The sequence below is a fragment of the Lissotriton helveticus genome, chromosome 11 (genome assembly GCF_964261635.1).
Source record: "Lissotriton helveticus chromosome 11, aLisHel1.1, whole genome shotgun sequence".
Taxonomy (NCBI): Eukaryota; Metazoa; Chordata; class Amphibia; order Caudata; family Salamandridae; genus Lissotriton; species Lissotriton helveticus.
Genome location: NC_136072.1, coordinates 444762949 through 444787255, shown reverse-complemented (window position 1 = coordinate 444787255; position 24307 = coordinate 444762949). Strand labels below are relative to the sequence as shown.

Sequence of the window (24307 nt, the reverse complement as noted above, 5' to 3'; positions counted from 1 at the left end):
TGCAATGTGAGGCGCAGGCTAAAGCACTCCTGCTTGACTACCCCAAAATAAGTCCACATTGTCGATTTAACTCAAAATGTTCTTTTGCACTTATTGTCACTATTCAAAGAACAAGGATTAGTATAGCCTATAGGTCTCGCCTTTGGGACCTTATAAGTGTTTAGCCAAAGGCGAGACCTATTGGCTATGACAATGCTTGTTTTTATTTGCAACCGAATCACACGTGCATCCTGACCCATCCTCATGATATGAGCGGTCAATCAGCAATTTCAATCTGTAGTATCAGGTTCTTGCAATGAAAAAATGAGATGTAGTCAAATTTCCACTTTGTTCCTAGTAACTGATAATAGGAAGGCCCAAGCGGGTATATTTTATGTAGTCAATGTTCATAGTATTACATATATTAATAGAGAGCAATAGTCTCCTCGTTTATCCCTCTGCTCATTATTAAGTTCAGAAGGCCAAGGCAGGTGCCTCTTTGTACCATTTCAAGGGCAGCGATACTCACACTAAAAGCCTCCACCCTGCCTGCTTAGTTTGTCAAGCGCAATGCTTACGCGCACAACTATGCTGGTTGCTATCTACCCATCAACGAACAAACTAAGGAACCGAAATCAAAGGACCCAGGCGGGCACATTTTTGTATAGTTGATACTGATAGTATGTATTTGGAGAGATTAGTGATCTCATTTATCACTTTAATTGTTGTCGAAATCGGAAGGCCAAGGCAGGTGCTTCTTTATACTATATCAACGCCAGAGGCCAGCTCTTAACAGCAAGTTGCAAAATAAGGTGCCTCCCCCATGCCCGCTTACTTTATCAAGGAGATGTGCCAGCCTGCACACTATACTGAGATGCTGCCTGCCGGTCTCCAAACAACTGTGGCCGGCTGATTACTCACGTCCCGCAGCGTAATAGAGTCTGATGCAAAACATGGCTCGAGGATTCTGGGGCATATCGTTACCGCCGTAGAAAGCATTGTTGTGTTTTCTTATTGCTCAAAATAAGCATGGAAGTGCCTGTTCAGAACATTCCATCATATCTCGTCCGTGTCACAGCAAAGTGGTAATCCACATTATTACATATTTCTATTGTTTGTCATAATATTAAGATAATATAGGATCTCTGACTGATGCAATGTAAAAAAAATGTTGTCCGTGTCCAAGGCAACAAGCGCTCACCTTGGAAGGCTCTGCAGACATATTCTGATCCCCTGGATGAGGGAGCGTTGAAACCAACACAGCACAAGCGAGTGCCATACTGCGATTCTAGTCATACAACACCTGATGTTCTACGTTTAAGGTCAAGACTTCCATTGACAGAAATTAATACTAAGAGGTTGGGTGCACAGTGCGCAGAAGTACGCTGAAAATAGGTTGAATATTACAGACCGTGTGATGATTCAGATGGAGACTAACCCATCATGCACTTATACAGGTTCTTGATTTTCCGTAGCATGTGCTGAACGGGTAAAACTCTGGGTGGCGTTAAAGTCCACTACATGCCAATTCTTCAAAATGGAGTGCACATCAATATGTGTGCAGATCGGTAGCCATCAGTACTGTTTAATGGACGCTGCACAATTATAAATGGTCATCTCTTCCCCCCTGCCCAAAAAACTACTGAAAGCGCCAAACGCGTGCAATAGTCTAAAACAAAATATGTACTCAGTAGAGGCTGTTCGTATTTTAAGATCTAACCACATATGGGCCAGGTGGGTGGAGCAAGGCAAACCTGCTGAACCGTCGATTTACTTAATTCTGTGTCTCAGATAAAAAAGGGTATCTGGGGTGCTTTAGTTCAAAGCTAGACCGTCAGATGTATTGGTTTACAATAGAAGGCAAATATCACATGCGTATACCATTTTTCAAATAAGGCTACATGTTTCAGAGCAATGCCATCAGCTTGCAGCCATGACCTTCAGAGTGATATCCCCCCCCCCCACAAGGATGCGGGTGGCGCTCTCAAGGACGGAATCTCTGGCCTGTACAGCTCTGGTCTGAAGATGCTGTTCTGAAGATCCCAGAGCTGTCTCTGCAGAAGGAGGCTTTGGAATGATTACAGTTCTGCACAGCTCATTTAAAATGCCTGCGATCCTCTATGCAATCGTTGTGGAATACACGCGGCATCACTGACGCTTTCGAGGAGAAGTCTGGTGGAACAAGCCCTAAGTCAAGGGGGCCCTTTAAACTAATAAAGGTGTGTGGAGTTCAGTTGCCCCCCCCCCCCCCCACGGCCGAGAGCAGGCAGCGTTTCCCTTGCGGGAGCGAGCGCGATAATTGTCAACATATGGCGCCGCTAGCTCCCGCAAGGAAATCGCCAAACGTGCACGCGTTGCATTGACAGCAATGCAACGCGTGCACGTTTTTGCCTGTAAAGCTGAATCGATCTCAAGAGGTCTCTTTCCTATGCAGCGCATGCGCGCTGCATATGTAAGACCTATAAAAACAGTACGTTGGTTTCTCTTTTCTTTTAACACCTCTTTCCTGGGCTGATGATGCAGTTTTTCTGTTCACAGGATCTCCAACCTACGGCCTGTCCAAGTCCACCTCCACCGACTACAAACAGTTCCCTTGAGATAAGTATACCAAGTATTAGCCCATAATAGAAGAGGCAGACCGTTTCCCAATTCCAATGCCTTTCCAAAACTGTTCTTTCTCTTTTTACTTAGAAACGGATTCCCTTTTCTCATTTTTCTCTCACTCTCACTCCTGGTTATCCATGATCCTCACTGTAACTGTGGTGCAAATAAGTGTCTTTTACATCACCCACATACGTTTTATTGGGATTCTTTAGTGAATTTCTGAGATTTTAATCATACATTATTACATAATGAAAAAAAATCATAACTTTAATTCTTTTTTCTGTGAATTTTTTTTAAATTACATACCACATGCAAAAGTTACTTGCACTTAACCATGTATTTACAGTCAACCCCTACTATGCAGGGCTTTTGACCGTGTGCAGTGAGGGAGGGACATACTGCACTCCACCCCTTGCCCAATATGCCATAGGCAGCCAACCAGACTATGCCTTTGGCCATGCGTAGCGGGCCAAAGGACAGACATTGGCACTCAGGCAAAACTGGGGCGCTCCACCCAACATAACTTCACAATGACCTCATAGTACAGATCGAAAATAGTAACTACACCTCTCCAAATAATACTTAAAACTACCTACAGCCATTTTGCACCTGAATACCCACTGCCTGAATAATGATATATGCGATAATACCCATAGCCTCCTTCCCCCGCAATTAAAAGATTTGTAAACTATGTGTATACTGCGTTCTACCTCTAACCACAAGATGGAGGACAATTACTCGAGCCCTTATGACAGTTCTTCCAGTTTCTATTTGATATAATTCATGTAGCCATATGATATCATGCACTAATTCATTACCTGGTCCATCATCCTCAATGGTACAAGCATACATTGTACGAAAAGACCTATAGAACCTTGCTAGCAATTGAATTGCACAGACACAGACTATACAAGTCCACTTAAATAACTACTCAATTGTAACCACATAAGCTTGCCAAGACCACAGACGACAGCAACAAATTGTTGGTCATCAAAGGCTTCCAAGATAGTCCACACTGATGGCTCCAAATAGTCACATACCCTGAGCACTGACATCTTATAATTAGAAAAGGAGGACAATAACTCAGTCAATCTTGGCAGATCACTTCGACTGACACCTCATACTGGCAGTCATATAAAGGAAGACTGTCACATAATTATAATTATTCTGCATTCAGTCCATCAACTGTTGTTTTTGCATTTGTCACCCCGAGTGGGACGGGTATGCTCAGACGTGAGTCCCGTGCTCTCCACACCACTGGAGTCAAGCTATCCTGGCTGAAGACGGCTGATAGCCAGAAACCGGCCCTAGGATGCTTGATTCCGGTTCAAGGAAGACATGGCTTGGCAGTTCGGGCTGGACTGTTCCCATGAGACACAGGGTCAAGGCTGATTTGCATATGGCCATGTCTGAATTGGGGTGGTGTGGAATGCAAAAAAACGATGGATTTAGGCCCAGATCTCTGTACTGGGGTGAATGTATGACATTGTTCTGCATTCTGTCCATCAACTGTTGTTTTTGCATTTGTCACCCCGAGTGGGATGGGTATGCTCAGACGTGAGTCTCATGCTCTCCACACCACTGGAGTCAAACTATCCTGGCTGAAGACTGCTGATAGCCAGAAACCGGTCCTAGGATGCTTGATTACGGTCCAGGAAAGACATGGCTTGGCAGTTCGGGCTGGACTGTTCCCATGAGGCACAGGGTCAAGGTTGATTTGCTTATGGCCATGTCTGAACTGGGGTGGTGTGAAGTGCAAAAAAACGATGGATTTAGGCCCAGATCTCTGTACTGGGGTGAATGTATGACATTGTTCTGCATTCTGTCCATCAACTGTTGTTTTTGCATTTGTCACCCCGAGTGGGATGGGTATGCTCAGACGTGAGTCCCATGTTCTCAACACCACTGGTGTCAAGCTATCCTGGCTGAAGACGGCTGATATCCAGAAACCGGTCCTTGGATGCTTGATTCCGGTCCAGGAAAGACATGGCTTGGCAGTTCGGGCTGGACTGTTCCAATGAGGCACAGGGTCAAGGCTGATTTGCATATTGTCATGTCTGAACTGGGGTGGTGTGGAGTGCAAAAAAACGATGGATTTAGGCCCAGATCTCTGTACTGGGGTGAATGTATGACATTGTTCTGCATTCTGTCCATCAACTGTTGTTTTTGAATTCGACAAATGAAAGGCCACAAAAATACATTTCATTCAATAATAACATTTTGGTACCGTTTGATATATCAGCATGAAATTGCCAACAGGTCTCGCCTGTTGGTGAGCTATTATTGGCTTTGGCAATAGGGTGGAGTTCAGTAACGAAGACTGGGTCGCTGGGTGGTGCAATGGTTGGATAACGGAACAGTTAAAAAAAAAATAAGTGTCATGAAGTAGCCAGTGCTGGCCGCTTCATAGAGTTTGGTTTTTTTTACTGCTGGGAGGGAGAGATGGTGTAAAGACCAAGTAGCATCAGAGACTGGAGGGGGAGAAGAACAGGGTGGGGGTTAGCTTAACAAAAAAACGCTATGATGCTAGCATTGACAGCGTCATAGTGCTATATTTAACAAAGAAATAGTATCTGATAGTACGGCTTGACCAGCGGAGGGACACTAATTAAATTTATTTAATCTGGGCTTGGTCCATGCTCCAAAGCAAGTGGTGAATCGTAAGGGCTGCCTAATTAGAAGGCTACAAAGATGAGCGTCAACGCTGCAAACAAATAGTAAGTAATGGAATGGTTCCAAGCCCATTGTAGAACACAAGAATCTCACAAGCGGGAGGTAATGCTCTAGCCCTTGCAGGCAAGACCTAAAGTGCAGGGCTTTTTCAGATTAATGTTCGCTGGACTATTACTAACTTTTATCTGTGTTTTGAGCTAATATAGATACGCACTGGAAATTATCATGCTTTTTCAAGAATTGCGCAAGATATTCCCTTACAATTGATGTAAGCATCATTGTGTTTTCAATCAATAAAATAAGTAAAGGTGCTAGGGAACACGGTATACTGCTTCACTATGTACTATTAACTAGATAGTGGAAATGCCAAAACTTAATTCTGTTCTTTTTACGAAGCCTGCAGGAACTCGTTTCTACGCCGTTTTGGAATTCAGAAGTTCCATTTGATTCATCCCCCTCTTTTGTTACAGAAGACAAAGTAATAATACGTTTCACTACTAAAAAAAGACGTTTCAATGCTTACACTTCAGTCTTAAATGGGATTTGATTCAATGAATAATAAACTTACCCTGAAACAAAGGAAAGGGATTGATTCTGGGAGAAAAGGTTAGATAAGCTTCTAAGAGTTATAAGTCCTCTAGCAAAGGTTCTACTTGAAGGCAACACATTATTCCTGTGCTGATTTCACTGCACTACCTTCTAATGCAGTACTGGATGCACTTTCAAAGCTGATATCACATCCCTCTACCAGAACACTCTCCTCAAAATCTTCTACAGTCCAAGAACTAATTTAGTTAACCTGGCCACAAATAATATACTAAAAAAACAATATCTGTGGCTGTCTGAAGGCCGCCAGAAAGCAAGAACGCTTCCGGGTAATCCAATCGAGGGCTAAGAGCAGTCAATGAACTTCTAATTTAACTAATTGAATGGCATGGTAAAAAAATATGAACATGATACAACATCAGCTTGCAGGGAAAAAGAAACAGAGAGAGAAAAGGTTTTTAAAAAAAGCATCTATTGCATAAGTTTGCTCATTTTTTTTCCATTTGCCCATAGTCAGGCCTGATATAAAACATACTCCTATTTGGCCGAACTGAGGGCATGCATCTAGGCACAACAAAAGCCAATTTAGAAGCATGGGACCACTGGTCACAAGCCACATCAAATTCGCATGAATGCCTGATTTGTAGTTCCCTGGCGAAAACAAGCCAAAGTCTGTTACATTACTGTAGTCCTTTAAATATAGCAGAAATTCACAACCAACAGGGATTCAGTTTTCCACTCAAAGTTAAAACTACAAAACGAAATACAAAGAGATGCAAGAAACACCTAAAGAGTTATCATACTGCTGCAAGAAAAAAAATATCAAAGGAGGCTAAAAGGCATGTATATCTAGGAAATACAATGCAGGCAGTATGCATGAAGTCAGCAGTCTTCAGGCTTCTTACAAGCTGAATTTGTACAAAACATGACGTCAATACCGCCTCAAAAACATAGCTTCCATTTAATTTCATGTTTGCTGAAGGTGGAAGCTCATATTTTTGTACTATGAAAAGTCCCACCCCAAGCGACTTCCCAGGGCAGTTTTTAAAGAAATAGTTTGACAACCTCTCCCAGGGATCCACTGAGCCGAGATCTCTTCATGTTACAAGGTAAGCAGCTTGGCGATAGCTGGTTGCACAGCCAATGATGTCACTTGAACCTGCTCCCAGCTCCTTTCTGTTAGGGGCTGGTGGGTGAAAGGAGACGAGGTATTCAGAGGCATTGTTCTCCCGCAGCTCCCAAAGAAAGAGGATAACTAGATTGATGGTCATCTCCTTCAGATCACTGCCAACATTTAGAGGTCTCCTCTTCGGGACAGATCATTAAACAAGCATTAGCAAAGCCAATAGGTCTGGCCAGGTAAGCTGGTGAGACGGTAAGTTTCTTGTTTACTTTTTTTTATTGCAAGTATGTGCCGCCACAAAAAGCAGAAAACGAAAAATAATGGATATTGCCTCCTATATGTGACCGACCGCCTTACGTATATATTAAAAATGTTCACCGGCTTTGTGCAGTGTCTCACAGTGAACGGAGCCAATGGGTAAAGTGGGCTGACATGCTTTAAGCTGTGGTGGGTGGAAGCAAAATGCACATGACAATTGAATAGATTAATACGTGAAGCATGCAGACCAAAAGACTGTATGTATATTGTGAATGAATTATTCAGGGAAACAACCTATAGCCTAGTGTAGCAGCAAAGCAGTCTCAAAGGCCAGACATTAAAACAAAAGAGGCCCAGAAGCAGTGGCGGCTGGTAGGGAACGGTGGCAGGAGAATGTGAGGGGGTGGGTACAAAAAAAAATAATAAAGAAAACTTATCTGCTGATCACGTCGCCAGCTGCCGCCTCTCCGCCGGTTCTCCTCGTCATAAAAAGCACCTGGGCTCCCAGGCTCCCTAAGCCAATGACAACGCTCCAATGCAGTGCTGTGAATGGTTCCCCTAAGTTCCCTTAGGCCAATCACAATGCTGCATTGCAGCGTTGTGATTGGTCTGAGCGCCGTGGTTCAGCACTCAGAAGGGGACATGGAGCCTGTGCATGTTCAACACCAGGCTGTTTTGAGCAGTCTGGTAGGGAACATGCAAAGTGCACATTAATGTTTGGCCGGCCCAAGATGGCCATGCAAACATTCATGTGCACTTGAGTGTGCTCTCCACTCCTCCTTTGGCACCTGCTCCGGCAAGCCCCGCCCCTGCCCGCACCTAGGATTAGGAATATAAAATGATAACATTTTGTTATCATTTAATTTTTCCACTGCTGTGCACTGCTCTTAAGGCAATGGGGCGACGCTCCTCCGCCTACGCGGAGGAGTCGCCCCTGCCCAGAAGGTCAGGCCATTTGGGACAGTTTCCCCCATACTAAAAAAAGTACCATGAAGACGGAAGTGTTTGGAAAGCCATACCATGCACAATTGAAAGCCACTGCAATGGCAGACTAATGTACGATTGTGCACTATAAAAGTGCCACTTAACAATAATAAAATAGTCCAGATTTTCGCCAGAGGTAGAGGGAGTGACAGCATGGGAGACGGGTTATGCACACACTAAAGACACTAATTTAAGAAATGTTTCAACTAATGCCAAACTCTGGGCTGCTCCAGTGTCACGTACTAGCAGGATCTAAACACCGGGAGTTAAATCTATACAGTGAAAGAATATCTTTTTACTTAGAAAGGCCATGACCTACACAGTTTACGACTGAAGCTGCTATGCTGCTGGAGGAGTCCCAAGGAGAAAATCCCATCCTCATTCACAACGAGAAGTCATATGCTAATAAAGAAATAATCCACAACTCTGGGACAAAGTGTGATGATGAAAATTAAGTCCTGCTCCCCAAAAATTAGTATCTTCACTACCACCAACAATTGCCAGCACAAATAAGGCACTGGTGGTTCGCCTGAAACTGAACATTGTAGGTTCAGTGTTAGAAATGGAGGTCTCTAGTTGGCAAAGGTTTGCAAGTAGGGTCCAAGTAGGGACCCTTATTCCTAGTCAGGGTAAGGGAGTTACACTAAAGTCAAAAAACAAATGTCCTCTTTTGGCCCAATCAAAACCACACAATTACAACCATACAATTTGTTCATACCGCATCATCAGAGCATTAATGTACCAAATCTCAAAGTGTATATAGCGGATATTTATTTCATATAGTTAAAACAGTTTAATTAAAACATAATCATGTTAAAAACATTCGGGAAATCTTTTCATATCTTGTAAATACTCAATTATATACATACATACATACATCGCAGGAAAACATCAAAATGAATACATTTTCAAAACATAAAAGCACAAAAACAGGAGAGAACAATAGACAAAAACAGTTCATATCATTGTATAAAACCACCAGAAACTATACGATTATCTGTCGAGGTTGAAATACTTTTCATGGAATTTTTCATTAACTGGCAGATATCCAAGTGATCTAGTGTCTATATATAAAAAAGCATTGACGCGTTTCGGTGGGTAGCAAATTGTAAGAACCACCTTCTTCAGGATTGTTGCTATCTCCCGGCTATCAATAGTATAATCTTTCCAGATTTAATTCTGAAGCAAACCAGCTCTCAAGAGTCCATAGTATACTCTAAGGCTATTAAAGACTTGTGGCCGAGAAATTCTGGTCCAATGTCCTAATAAACGATATAAAATCTGTATTTTTTTTAAACGACACATTGTGCCAGTAGTGGTCAAAGGTAAAGGGTCAAGTATCTAGCTCCAGATCATTCTGTGTATGCAAACTCTTATTTCACAACTGTTTAGCAGAAGGTTACGGTCTTCCTGAGTCAGTACCCTGATCCCTTACGATTTCAGGATCACAAGAACATCAATATTCCTTCCTTCTTTTTTCAAATAACACGGGGACCGCACCTCTGGTTTAGAAAAGGGAGTTACACTCCTAAAATAACCCCTGCTCACCCCCCTTGGTAGCTTGTCACGAGCAGTCAGGCTTATCTCAGAGGCAGTGTGTAAGGCATTTGTACATAACCAACAGTAATACAGAGAAAACACTACAAAAGAACACCACACCAGTTTAGAAAAATATCCAATATTTTTATATATCCAAAACGATAAGAATCCAACATAGCGTACTTAAAAATATATACTTAAAAAGATTACTTAAAAAACACAGTTCCTTGAAGTCGGTAGCCCCGTCCGGTGCTACCATGGTGCTGTAAACAACAGAGTTTAACATACTAAACTCCATTTCCCCATCCCAATGGGAAGTTATATTTATAGGATGTTATAAATAAACTCCTATTCTACCCTATGCAACAGATAGCCTTTCCATAGTGAAAAACGAAATGCACTGTAATTCACTACTAGGACATGTCCCACACACCAGTACATGTCCTACATTCAAAATACACAGCACCTTGCCCACAGGGGTACCTTGGGCCTACCTTTAGGGTGATATATGAAAGAAAAGAGAATATTGGGGCCTGGCAAGTGGGTGCACCTCCCATGTCGACATTGCAGTTATAAACTGCGCACAGACTCCGCAGCGGCAGGTCTGAGTTACCTTTACAGGGCAACTTCTGTGGGTGGCACATACAATTACTGCAGGCCCACTAGTAGCATTTGATGTTCAGGTCCTGTCAATCTGAGTGCACTGTACTAGGGACTTACTAGTAAATCAAATATGTCAATCATGAAAACACCAATCCATAACACAATTTACAACAGAAGCACTTGCACTTTAACAGAACAGCAGTGAGAAAGTGTGCAGAAACACTAAACCAGCAAAAACAGAAACAAATAAAGGAGGTCAGCAAGCAAAAAGACTGGGGAAACAGGCCAAAAGATGCCACGTCTAACACTCAGCTTATGGTGGAGATGTGAACTGGATGACCCAGTGTAGTCAACTATTGTGTGCTGGCCCATCCACATTCATGCATCAGTGTAGCACCTGTTCTATAGATGAACCGACTTAAATCCCCACGTTTGGACTTGAAATAAGAGGGCCCTTTCATGCAGAATATAGCAGAATCTAGGAAAGCCCTTCCACGAGTAGCGATTCTATAATTCAGTTCAGGCCTAACACCAATAACAGCGTCCCCAGGAAGCCTGACTGGGATGCTGAATCACATCATGGTGGGATGCGTTAGGAATGAGAGCGATCAACCATTGGAGATTTTTAAGGAATGACTTCCGGAAGATGACGAAGTTTTACACCATAAAGAGGAGATATAGCTATCTCACCTGGTATTATAATATCGTATTGTTAATTTCCATTGTAGCTCAGGGTTACAGACGTAACCTGTATTTCTTTCATTCAGATATTCATATTGGTTTAGGTTCTCACTGCCAGATTTGCAGTCTAGGACGCCAAAATTGAAAGATGACAACATTAGGACAAGTTGGAAATTTGTGCCATGTGGTCAAATGCATTTGGCTATTCTCCTACTACTCCTGTTGGATTGCCTGCTGGAATACCAATTCTCCTTGCCCATGTCTGGCAGGGTCTGAAAAGAGGGTCAGAGAAAGCAGGAAACGTTCCAAACGCTCAGTGTTGTCACTGACTTATCTTATTTCCATTCAGATGTATTATCTAAGGACAGAAGCGGCTCGCCGAGGGAGTGCTGCGGGGCAGTGGGGCGGGGCGGGTGACGGGCAGGGTGGGGGGTAGTAGAGTCTGACATATGACAGACAGGAGTAAGGCAAGTAATTAAATAAATAAAACAATTTACCTTGCGCCTGCTGCAGCGCCGAGTTGGTGACGCAGCACACGCAAGGTACATTGTTTTATTTATTTATTTACTTACCTTACTCCTGTCCGTCGTATGTCGGAATCTACGGTTACTGTCTTTTAAGAAAACACACTTTACATCTTAGCAGGAAGCTCCCTTACAGTACCGCTCAAAATGAATAAATGTGTATCACCGGGAAGTTTCAAGGGATTCCGTCAGTTAAAGCCAAAACCGGCTTCCAGGCGCCCTTTACATTTGCAGATTTTTTTTGCCTTCCCCTCTCTCGATTTCACAGCTCACGAAGCTACCTGAATGGCACTTTAGCTGAAGCTTTTCAGCTCCTGGAATGAACTGTCCCAGGACAGCTAACTTTTGACAAGTAAGGGAACTGTTCTCCTAAAATTTAAAAAGTAAGGGCACGCCGTGCCCCTCAGATCCAACTTCGACCACTGGATACAACCTTCTTGGACCAATGTTGCAAACCCCGGAAGAAAGGTTAAAAGATGACTGTATGTTGTTTAATCAATCAATCCGGGTTTTGTAGAGCACACAACTCACTCAAGGCACTAGTGTGGGGTGGGGGGTGAAGCAGCTCCGTTAGGTTGGTGAAACAACTTGTTACCTGTCCCAGGCTTTTTGTTTTCAAATCAGTGCAATCTGGGTGTAGTAGTTATGATTTACAATCAAAGAAATAGTATGGTTCCAATGACTTACAAATTAAATACATAAACCTAGTAACACAGCTGATATCACAGTCTTCACTGGCATGGATTTTGGAAGACATTCCAAAAGTTTAGCAGCTGAAAAATATCCACTCCTACAATTTTGGTCCTATGATTTTTATTGCATAACGGAATTCAGAGCAGCAAACTACATTGGAAAAAGTCTAAAATTAAGCACATTCAACTAAGAGAAAGACTATGGGAGACTTTAAGGGAGAACTATATGTCGTTAGCCAAATAAAAATACCTCCAATGAGCAAACGCCGGAAGTTACATTTCAAGCACAACACAAGGCATATTAACAAGGGTGGCGATAGGCAATTATCGCCGGTTTATCGGCCGTTTTTGCCGGTTTAGCGGCCGGTTTCGGCCGCTAAGCGGCGATAATTCTATCGCTCTATTAGCAAGCTGTCGCTAACTGATGTCAGCGACAGCTTTTAGGCGATATCGAGCGGTTTGGGGCCCACTTTGCATGTCAGCGATATTTATCGCTAATGACATGCAAAGTGGGCGTACCCAACCTGTTAGCGACTGAAAGCAGTCGCCAACGTCGCTATCGCCTATTAGCAAGGCAGGCGTAGCGATGGAAATATTCCCGCTATCGCCAAATACTAACGCCTGCTCAGACCAGTTCTTAGCCATGTTATCCAATGAGATGTGGATAACATGGCTAAAAGTATTTTGTCGCTAATGCGTGAATATCGCTGTATTCTCAGCGATATTCACGCATTTCGCCGCTATCGCTGGATATTTTAGCACAATGGAGAAAAACGTTGCTAATAGCATGTTTTCTCCGCTAACATATTCAGCGATAAAAAAGTCGTCGCTAAGCCTATTTAGCGATATTTATCGCGACTTGTTGGTAATATGCCCCACAGTCTTTTACTTTTTTGTTTACATTTGAGGAACATAAAACCGCCCAAAAAGGACTGCAATAGAGCACCCCCTTTCAATGCAGGCCACAGAACAAATGTGTGACGACCTAAAAGCAGTGCAAAGAGGAAGTGAAAGTGGGTTTCACGGGCTGCCCATAATCAGCTAGAAATCTATCTATGTTTTTAAGTTTACACCCAGATCACATGTAGCAGGATAGAAATTATGTCTAAAGCTGATCAAAATCTCCCTGCAATGGACAGACACAATTGCACTTAAATTTCCAATTAATACATAGTTTTTGATAATAAAATATGTAATCTGGCACAAAGAAATTGAAAAAGTTCGGTACTGTTCATAGTTAAACCCTGAAGCCAGCCACAAAAATATCGAAAAAATAACATTTTAAACAAAGTTGGCACAGTCTCGTTATCAGTGAAAGTGTGAAGTGTGCATGTGTTCCTTCAAATATTCTCACTGAATTTGGGCATTACTGTGCGATTACATTCGCCGTATAATAAATCAACGCATCTTACGACTATAAAATCATTCAGAAACGGAGGTGCATGTGGTCTAACCCACGACCGAAGTGCACCTGTGTTGTAAACAACAGAGTGCATTACTTCAACCCCATACTACAAACACACTAAGGCGTTTCATTCTAAAATAACCTCTAATGAAAAATTTACAATCACAAACAAACTGCCTTAAAACCAAAAGGTCAAACAATTTCGTGTGTGCAGCGGCTCTTACCCGAATAATAACAAGTGGTTGTCTATCTAGCCTGCCTGACCACCACCCCTTTAAGATCTCCAGCAGGGCCATGGCTGGATCCTGACGTGACGTACCTGTCCTCGCTCGCCGTGATGACCCCGTCCTCTTTGGGGATGAGGAGAGCCACGGTGACGGCATCCAGGTGGCCTTCGATCTTGTTGAGGAGGACCGGTCTGCTGCTCAGCGGCCTGGAGTGGATCTCCGCTGCCATGTTGCTGTCTGATCACGGAGGCGCAGCATCAGCTGACACTGGCAGAAGCTCGGGTTTCGCTTGGTGCGGGCAGGAAATGGTTACCGTAGTGTGTATAATAGAGGGGCCAGCTAAACTGATGCTGCTTCTTCGATGCTGTAGTTGGACTACAAATTGACCCTAATCTCTAAAATAGCAGGGCCCTCCCAATTAACAGATTTCTGAATAATAATAATTATTTCTTCTACAGCTATAATAATAATTATTTCTTCTACAGCTTACATCTCGTCGAACCGGTTTCCAGCACTGCGAATTTATAGAAACTTACAATAAGTCTTTGGAAAAATGTTAGAGATTTACTTGGGCTGCTATTTTGGAAAATACATTTTAAACCATCTACAATAATCATGGTATTTTTAAACGCCAACAAAATACCAGTTACGCCAAATAACGAACCTCGCCTCTTGTATTGTACTTTACTTAATACCACCAAACCTTGGAGGAGGAATGGCGTTTTCATTATACGTGCAGTTGCAGCGAACCGCTTTTTAAGGAAATCCCATATGTAGTAACACTTTAATATGCCTTTAGGTTGTTATTTTGGAACCATCCAAATGCCGTTCAATAAATCATTTTTTTTTAGATCTCAGTAACTATGTTTTTCACCTCAGTGGTCCTTGCCTGCGGAGTGGGGGGGGGGGGTCTATGCTGGGATGCTAGGGATGCTATCGATGCTTTGTGTCAGTGCTTGCATAGAAATATAAAAGTGCAGGAATTCACTATTAAGGTTCCTGTTAGCTGCAGAATAAGGCTTGGCGCTGGCCAATTTAAAAGCACTGTTTTTCACTTACAAGGGGATGAATAAGAACTCGGTGTATACTTACCCGTCCAGTCACATGGTGCTGCCTGTTAGCGCTTTTATTCGTACTAATTCGGGGCCAATAAAGCTTTATCGGAAGATTCAAAATCCACGACTGAGGCTAGTCATCAAATCCATACAGTTACGTTTTCAAATCATAAAGACTTATTAAAGGTTAACACTGACATATTTACACATTCAAAATCATCAAATTAGTATCAGTCAGTATATGAATGCATTTAGTAAATATGAAGTTGAAAACTAACCAAAGCCATATAAACAAATTGATGAATTAGTATAAAGTTATTTCAAAGGAAAACATGAAGTACATCAGTTTACTTACCATAAAGAGAGCAACCTACTTTGCTCTAAGCCACAGATACTCTCAAACGTTTTCCAAGGGACCACAAAGTGTGGTCTGTAGTGAGCCGAGGGCCACATTGATGGTAGCAGGATGAGAGAGGGGCTTTGTGGGTGGTTAAATGTTGCGGGGTACTTAATTAGAATAATTTACTTAATTTCAGTTAGCTTGTAAATACAAGCTTCCCCATTTTTTATTTAACATCTTGCTGAATGTTAGTACTCACTGAAGTAAACAGCAGCCCAGTGCTGCTGTTAACCCCGAGGCCGCATGGGAACCTCAGGAGGGCCGCAGGCGCCCCCGGGCTGTACTTTGAGTATCACAGCTCAAAGCTGTCTTGAAAAGGACAAAATCATGTTCTGAAATGTTCTGTTCTGCACTGTCTTAAGTCACAAAATTCTACGATTTGCTATACCTACACATGACTCCCATTAAATGCTCCAATCAGATTTAGGTTTATTTCAAAACAACAGTGGTCCCATGCATAAAGAGATGTTTTTAAGGCAATAAATATAGACACAATCGATTCTATATTCAAAATGACATGTCCAGCCGGACAGAGGTCTCAATCTTTACTAAATGAAACAATTCACGGAAAAGGATTCCTTCAACAGATCACCATAGTGGGGGGGAGAGAGAGCCCCGGTATGCTCGGAATCAGAGCAATGGCGGCGGGGGGAAAAGAGGGGGGGGGGGCCTGATGAGGCGGTCTTGTTGGGGTGGAGGTAGAGTTGCCCAGAATCGGGAGCTAATCAACCCGCGTCGACTCGAGGGTCAGAGCGCGGTATGGAGGAAGTGCCGGTTCAGTCGGCTCGATCGGCTCGATCGGCTTCCTTGCAATGCGGGTTAGAAGCCGATCCAGCCGGCTCAACCGGCACTTCCTCCATACCGCGCTCTGACCCTCGAGTCGACGCGGGTTGATTAGCTCCCGATTCTGGGCAGCTCAACCTCCACCCCAACAAGACCGCCTCATCAGGCCCACCCCCCTCTTTTCCCCCCGCCGCCATTGCTCTGATTCCGAGCATACCTGGGCTCTCTCTCCCCCCCTCGGCAATAGAGGCTTTCAACTAATAGGCATTAAACTAAATGTCCTGATGATGGTCTCCATGATTAAGTAGTGGGACCGAAACGCCGCCGACCTTTTGTGCACCTTATGCAAAACGTGAATTATATGCTATATATATATGTGAAGGTGCCCGCTTGAAATTTCTGTGCATTTGTAAAACTACAGAAAACTGTAGCTTTTGCCTTAAAAGCCCTGTTTTGTCTTTTGTTTTCCTCACTGTATTGATCTGTATGTGTCTGGGTACAGGCTTGTGCCCCACTACGGTGATCTGTTGAAGGAATCCTTTTCCGTGCATTGTTTCATTAAGTTAAGATTGAGACCTCTGTCCGGCTGGACATGTCATTTTGAATATAGAATCGATTGTGTCTATATTTATTGCCTTAAAAACATCTCTTTATGCATGGGACCACTGTTGTTTTGAAATAGTATGCTCCCCGAGGTCCTATGCTGACTCGCTTGGGGTCCCCTTGTTGACCTTAACACCAATCAGATCTAAGGGCACAGATATAATCTAGGTTCATTAGTTTCTCAGGATGCTACACAATGAAGCTTGTTCAATTGTCCTTCAAACTTAAAGTTATCTGCAACAATCGTGATATATTGGAGGACCAGCTTGTACTCAGCAGGTGAACTGTAGCAGCTAATTAGCACATTCTGCCAATCTAGTCCGTCGAAAGTTGAAAATAAGCATTTTTCCCACTCACATAAGAAACTCCTGTAATAACAGGATCCCTTCCTAAACATATTTGGTCACCCATATCTTTTAATCTTTGTACACATTCACTCCAAATTGCAATCTGAGACATGTGAACCTGCTCTTTTCATCTCATGAACAAACCTTTCCCTTCTTCTGTAAGTACAAATTTAGTTTTGGAACTATTGCGGACTCTTTTCATCATTTCTTCTTCCTTTTCCCAAATGATTTGCAGACATTTTACTACGGGGGAAAACACCAACTCTTGATGCTGGTAGTTGCCCGCAGTGACAGCAGATTTCTCATTTTTTACCGGCCCCTTACCACCTTGCCCACAGGCAATTTGCCACTTGCAACTGCAGGGCTGTTTAATTAGGCGCTACAGTACAGGTGGATGAAATAACCATCCCCTTTATCTCCTACATTGCAATACTTTCTAAATCTTTGCTGAAAACCAATATGGTTCTCTTATTTGGTAAGGTTTTGTTGAAAACTCTATTTGATAACCCTTTACAGTGTCTAAAACCCAAACGTCTTTTGTTAATTGTCGCCAATGATCTTGGAACAACTTTAATTTTACTCCCACATTTAATGGGATAGAACCAGTAACAGTCTTCATACTCACCTTATTTATTTATGTATTTATTTCAAAGGTTTTGTATAGCGCTGCTGGACCCAAGTCTATCAGAGCGCTTTACATGGAAGGTGTACATAATGAGATAAACTAATCATAGTGCGAAAAACAAAATGTACAAAATGATATTGCATTCAGCAGAGCTAAGGGGGCAAAGAAACAGAGAGATAAAATTAAGGGGAAAATGAGTATTGGGGTGCCGCTGCGCTGTGGGGGCTGAAGCGTGACCTCTGCTGCTGGAAATACCTGTGGGGGCCGCCCTGCTGACATTGTGTGGAGAATTCTGCCGGGGGCTTGAAGCGCAGGAGGACGCTACCTCATCCCGCGCCCCCCCTGACACTTGAGCGGGACAGTAGGACTATGAGTCCCATCAGCCCCTGGGAACGCCTGAAGGGAGTACCTGAGGCTCGTTAGCCTCCTCCCACCGTCAGCATATTAACGGCCAGGGCTTACGCAATGTGGGACGCGCGCGGGCGGGCGCCAGGCAAAGCCCGGGCCAAGGGCGGGCCCGTCTGAGCCCGTCCAAGTCTGTCCGAGGCTGGGCTGGGCCGACCCCCTTGGTTATAATATTTATCTGCTGGTGGAATCTATACCTGGACTAAGCGGCAAAGAAAACAAACTATTCTAGTGCCCTGGGGGTAATCTCCATCTGAACTCTGTGTAGGCCAGAAGCTATCAGTAATTTGTGGCACCATATTATCATTTAAATAAATGTAACTGATTATCGTGTATAGTAATTTCTAAAGCTTATTTTAATTGTACCCCGGTGATATTTTTAACTGCCGTATTTAAATGGTACGGCGTAAGGGAAGTAAAACCCCAGTAGAACTTGTCAACTCTACAATCGATAACTACCTTGTTAGAGCTGTGAGTGCCATCAATGAGCAAATTACTAGAACAGAACGGCGACTTTCGCTTGATCTTAATAGCCCATCTGTATTAACCTTAACGCAGTTAGCAGTTGTTGATGAAAATAGGGAAAATGCAGGTTCAAATATGTCCCCGGATACTAGTATAGTGGACCCGCCAATTGTACCAACCATTTCACCTAATACGTCAACCCTAGGTTCGCCCGCACCCAGAACCAGAAGGGGCAATAAGAAAGCACAGTGTAAACGGGGCACAACTAATCACGGTAAGGGTGTAAAGGAGTCTACTGGGATTGTACCAGGAACAGATGAACATCTAGGCAACACTAGCTTAGTAACATTACATGATGCACAGCTCGAGAGTCTAGTGAACCTGTTTGTCGCTAAACTAGAAGGATCCATTAAACCTCTATCAGATATACTGGATAACCTTTGTAGCGAGGTCAAACGATTAGGGGGGGAGACCGCTGCACATAAGAAATTGTCAATAATCTGTTTGGACAAACTGGACAATCAGGGTGGTAAAACAGTATCATGCGAAATGACTAAACATACTGCCAAAAGTAATGATGGAAGACCCCAAAAACAGAGTTCTGAACCACCTAGACAAACTACCTATGTAGGAATAAATAAGGCTGTTCCTGAAACAAGGGGGGAAGTAGAACGCCATAATGTCCAGCGCAGTAGGGTTATTAACTTACCACCTGACTGTGCGCCGTATGTGGCAGTCTTAACCAACGTCCCCCCTGTAAATGAAAACGTGCCGTTAAGTCAGTTAGAGTCCCATGAATCACTTAAAAACAAAACCATCTCATGGCTAAACCGGGAGTGTGGGTTCCCGGTGGCACTTTCCGAGCAGATTCTAACCACCAGAAGAGTTAACTGGATAGGTAGAACATGTAAAAACACTAGCGGGGATTGTGTCATCATACATTTTAAAAACCCACATTTCGCCACTACATCCCTGATAAGAGCTTCATCATTACCCTACAAAGACCAGGGAATAACACTTCGGCCTCTGGGCTACTTCTATAGCCACCTAATGCATCAGCCAAATGGTGAACCTAAAAGGGACAGAGGTAATACCACTGACACACCGAATCACTATGGGGTTGCAACATTTAATCGGTTTCAACCCCTGAGCAGCCTAGATTTAAACGATTGACTCGAACAGGATCACCTTCACATGGGAGAGGAGGCTATTCCTGTGAGGGTTGGGGGGGAGAAAGAGGATTCGGGAAAGCCGCTGACTGAGTCTGTATCTGGAAATAGTAATAATGATGATAACATTGGCGACATCTTAGGAGATTGTAGCCATGATGAGGAGGATGAGGTCGGGCCTGCTGTCACCCATAGAACTGAGGGGGAGGAATCAAGGCGGACTGTATTTGGTTAAATGACTACTATATCCAATAAAGTTAATCAGTACCCGCCTTGTTCGATTGCTAGCTGGAATATCGCAGGCCTAGCTGCCAAAGGAGACACCCTGGGTTGGACAGAGTTTATCAATTCACATGACATTATCTGTTTCCAGGAAACCTGGTGTAAAGAAAGGGTTAGCTATACAGGCCACGTTTCATTTAACCTAGCAGCGTTGGCATCGCTATCCGGTAGAGCAAAGGGAGGGCTTTTGATACTGGTCTCTGTAAACCTCCCTATTACTGTGAAAAGATATTCGACGGTTGGGGCCCATTCTCAGATCTTGTGGCTACACCAGAATCAGGGACGTAATATTCTTTTAATACATTTTTATAATAATGTTTTCGATAGCACGAGGCACCAGTTGGTGATCGACTTGGAGGCCGATTTAGACGATTTAATTTCAGGGGTAAATGCTGTTTTTGATTTTATTTGGGTAGGGGATTTTAACATTCCCATTTGCACTTTTTCAACGCTGGGGATATGCGGGGTCAAAAATCATCTTGATGAAGATGACCTGCACTTTCCGTGTAATCATTATGGGGAGTCTTTGAATAAAATACTGGCTTCACATAACTTGGAAATCCTGGACTATGCCAAGGATGAACGAGGTGATACAATTCCCACATTTACGGGAAGGAATGCTAACACAGTGATTGATCATATTTGTGTGTCATCTAACATTATCTCACGGTGTAAGGCTCCCAAGGTTGTTGATAACATGCTATGTGACCATAATTGTATCACCATTGAAATTACCATTTGGAAAGATAGGTCTCTACCAACTGTATGTTCTGTTGTGAATATTGAACCCCACAGACCCAATGGTGTAAGAATAAGATGGAAGGGTGAAAAAGCTGATGTGGCACTAAAATCTAGTGTCAAAGGCTGTCTTGGAGAAATCACCGCTATCCTTGAGAGTGATCATGATGCCGCTGATATTGTAAGGGATTTTATAACAATTAACAATATTATTGATAGCAAGTTTACTAAAACTGTCACGGGAAAATCAGTTTTTAACAAAGGGTGGTTTGATCACCCAGATGTATGCCGTTACAACGCATGCTTTTTCCACGCATGCCTTTACAATGCAGGTTTTACAACGCAAGTCGTTACAACGACTTGCGTTGAGGGGCGCGGGATAGTGAATAGTTTAATTTACTATTCCAACTCCAGTCCCCCTGGATAGTAGGGAAGGTTTTGGATAGTAAATTAAACTATTCCCTATCCTACAGCGCCCTCCAGCGCAAGTCGTTGTAACGACTTGCGTTGTAATTCCTGCGTTGTAAAGGTACTGCGTGGAAAAAGTTTTGTTGTAAAGGATGTTTACCGATCACCTTTGTACCGCGTCGCTAGCGGAGTTAAAGCAGGCCTTGGCAGCCAGGCCGAGAGACAAGAACGCGGTAACCCAACTTAGACACGAGTACAAGGCAGCGGTTAAACGGAGGAAGATTGAGCTACAGCAAGAGGCATGGGAAAAGCTGGCACAGGCTGCAGAAACCTCTAACTATGCATTATTTTGGGCAACAGTCAACTGCCCCTTCCTTAAAGACGATATGGTCCCAGAATTAACATCTAATGTCACTTGGCAACTTGGGCAAAATCTGCGAAATCGCGGTCCGTGAAATCGTGCGAATGCGAATTCGCGATCCGCATAATTCGCGAATTTGTGCGAAATTGCGAATTTTTGGGTTTTTTGCGTGTTCGCGGGGTTTTTTGAGTGTTCGTGGGGCTTTTTGCGTGTTCGCGAGCCGCTTGCATGGTGAAGTTACCCATGCGGTCGTGTATGGGCAAAGCACACTCTGGTTCATCACTGCCACCCTCTGGTTCATTACTGCCACCCTCTGGTTCACCCCTGCCACCCTCAGGTTCAGCACTCACCACTGCCACCCTCTGGTTCATCACAGCGCCCTCTGGTTCACCCCTGCTGTCACCCTCTGGTTCAGCACTCACCACTGCCACCCTCTGGTTCATCACAGAGCCCTCTGGTTCACCCCTGCTGCTATCCTCTGGTTCAGCACTCACAACTGCCACCCTCTGGTTCATCACAGCGCCCTCTGGTTCACCCCTGCTGCCACCCTCTGGTTCAGCACTCACCACTGCCACCCTCTGGTTCATCACTGCCACCCTCTGGTTCACCACTGCCACCCTCTGGTTCACCACTGCCACCCTCTGGTTCATCACAGAACCCTCTGGTTCACCACTGCCACCCTCTGGTTCACCCCTGCCACCCTCAGGTTCAGCACTCACCACTGCCACCCTCTGGTTCATCACAGCACCCTCTGGTTCACCCCTGCTGCCACCCTCTGGTTCAGCACTCACCACTGCCACCCTCTGGTTCACCACTGCCAGCCTCTGGTTCATCACAGCACCCTCTGGTTCACCAGTGCCACCCTCTGGTTCATCACTGCCACCCTCTGGTTCAAGACTGCCACCCTCTGATTCGCCACTGCCCCCCTCCGGTTCATTACTGCCACCCTCTGGTTCATCACAGCACCCTCTGGTTCACCAGTACCACCCTCTGGTTCTTCACTGCCACCCTCTGGTTAATCACTTCCACCGTCTGGTTCACCACTGCCACCCTCTGGTTCATCACAGCACCCTCTGGTTCACCCCTGTTGCCACCCTCTGGTTCAGCACTCACCACTGTCACCCTCTGGTTCATCACTGCCACCCTCTGGTTTGCCACTGCCCCCCTCTGGATCATCACTGTCCCCCTCTGGTTCATCACTGCCGCCCTCTGGTTCATCACAGCACCCTCTGGTTCACCAGTGCCGCCCTCTGGATCATCACTGTCCCCCTCTGGTTCATCACTGCCACCCTCTGGTTCATCACAGCACCCTCTGGTTCACCACTGCCACCCTCTGGTTCATCACTGCCACCCTCTGGTTCACCACTGCCACCCTCTGGTTCACCACTGCCACCCTATGGTTCATCACAGCACCCTCTGGTTCACCTGTGCCACCCTCTGGTTCATCACTGCCACCCTCTGGTTGATCACTGCCACCCTCTGGTTCAAGACTGCCACCCTCTGGTTCACCACTGCCCCCCTCTGGATCATCACTGCCACCTTCCAGTTCATTACTTCCACCCTCTGGTTCATCACAGCACCCTCTGGTTCACCAGTGCCACCCTCTGGTTCTTCACTGCCACCCTCTGGTTCAACACAGCACCCTCTGGTTCACCAGTGCCACCCTCTGGTTCATCCCTGCCACCCTCTGGTTCATCACTGCCACCCTCTGGTTCAGCACTGCCACTCTCCGGTTCATCACAGCACCCTCTGGTTCACCAGTGCCGCCCTCTGGATCATCACTGTACCCCTCTGGTTCATCACTGCCACCCTCTGGTTCATCACAGCACCCTCTGGTTCACCACTGCCACCCTCTGGTTCATCAATGCCACCCTCTGGTTCACCACTGCCACCCTCTGGTTCACCACTGCCACCCTCCGGTTCATCACAGCACCCTCTGGTTCACCAGTGCCACCCTCTGGTTCATCACTGCCACCCTCTGGTTGATCACTGCCACCCTCTGGTTCAAGATTGCCACCCTCTGGTTCGACACTGCCCCCCTCTGGATCATCACTGCCACCTTCCGGTTCATTACTGCCACCCTCTGGTTCATCACAGCACCCTCTGGTTCACCAGTGCCACCCTCTGGTTCTTCACTGCCACCCTCTGGTTCATCACAGCACCCTCTGGTTCACCAGTGCCACCCTCTGGTTCATCCCTGCCACCCTCTGGTTCATCACAGCACCCTCTGGTTCACCAGTGCCACCCTCTGGTTCATCCCTGTCACCCTCTGGTTCATCCCTGCCACCCTCTGGTTCATCACTGCCACCCTCTGGTTCAGCACTGCCACCCTCTGGTTCATCACAGCACCCTCTGTTTTACCACTGTAGATTATGGAGGGAAAGCACACCTGTCCAACTGAGATGAATTAATTTGGGGCTGGTTAATGTGTCACTGAATTTGAGCTTCAAGTCTGGCACCTGCTTCCTTAGCCGTAAGTGCTTCCTGTTGCAGTTTATTTTTTTTTACAGGAGCATTGTGCCATACTTGTAACTATTCTCTGAACCTGCTTTGAGGGTCAGAGCAGGGTCAGAGAATAGTTGCAAGTAGGCAACTGAACTCTGGAGGGGCCCTTAGGAAGCACTACAGGGAATGGTTACAAATTAGCTTGAACTTTTGCACCTGCTAAGTGCTTTCAGTTTTCGAAAATTTGTTTTTCTGCCATTTCGCGAGATTCGCGGGGCGCGACTTCGTGCGAAATCGAACTTGCAATCCGCAAATTCGTGCGAATTTGCAGATGTCCTTTTTTTGCGTTTTCACGTGTTTTTTTGCTTATTCGCGGACCGCTT

General features: G+C 44.6%; 1 protein-coding gene across 1 annotated transcript in view; it reads right to left on the bottom strand.

Annotated features, from left to right (window-relative positions):
- The window catches only part of WDFY1 (WD repeat and FYVE domain containing 1), a 212386-nt gene extending 198241 nt beyond the window's left edge, over positions 1 to 14145 (bottom strand). The window contains exon 1 of the mRNA XM_078665963.1: positions 13931 to 14145. Coding sequence (XP_078522089.1) covers positions 13931 to 14067 — 137 coding nt within the window. The 5' untranslated portion in view covers positions 14068 to 14145. The remainder of the gene's footprint in view (positions 1 to 13930) is intronic.
- Between the last annotated feature and the right edge of the window lie 10162 nt (positions 14146 to 24307).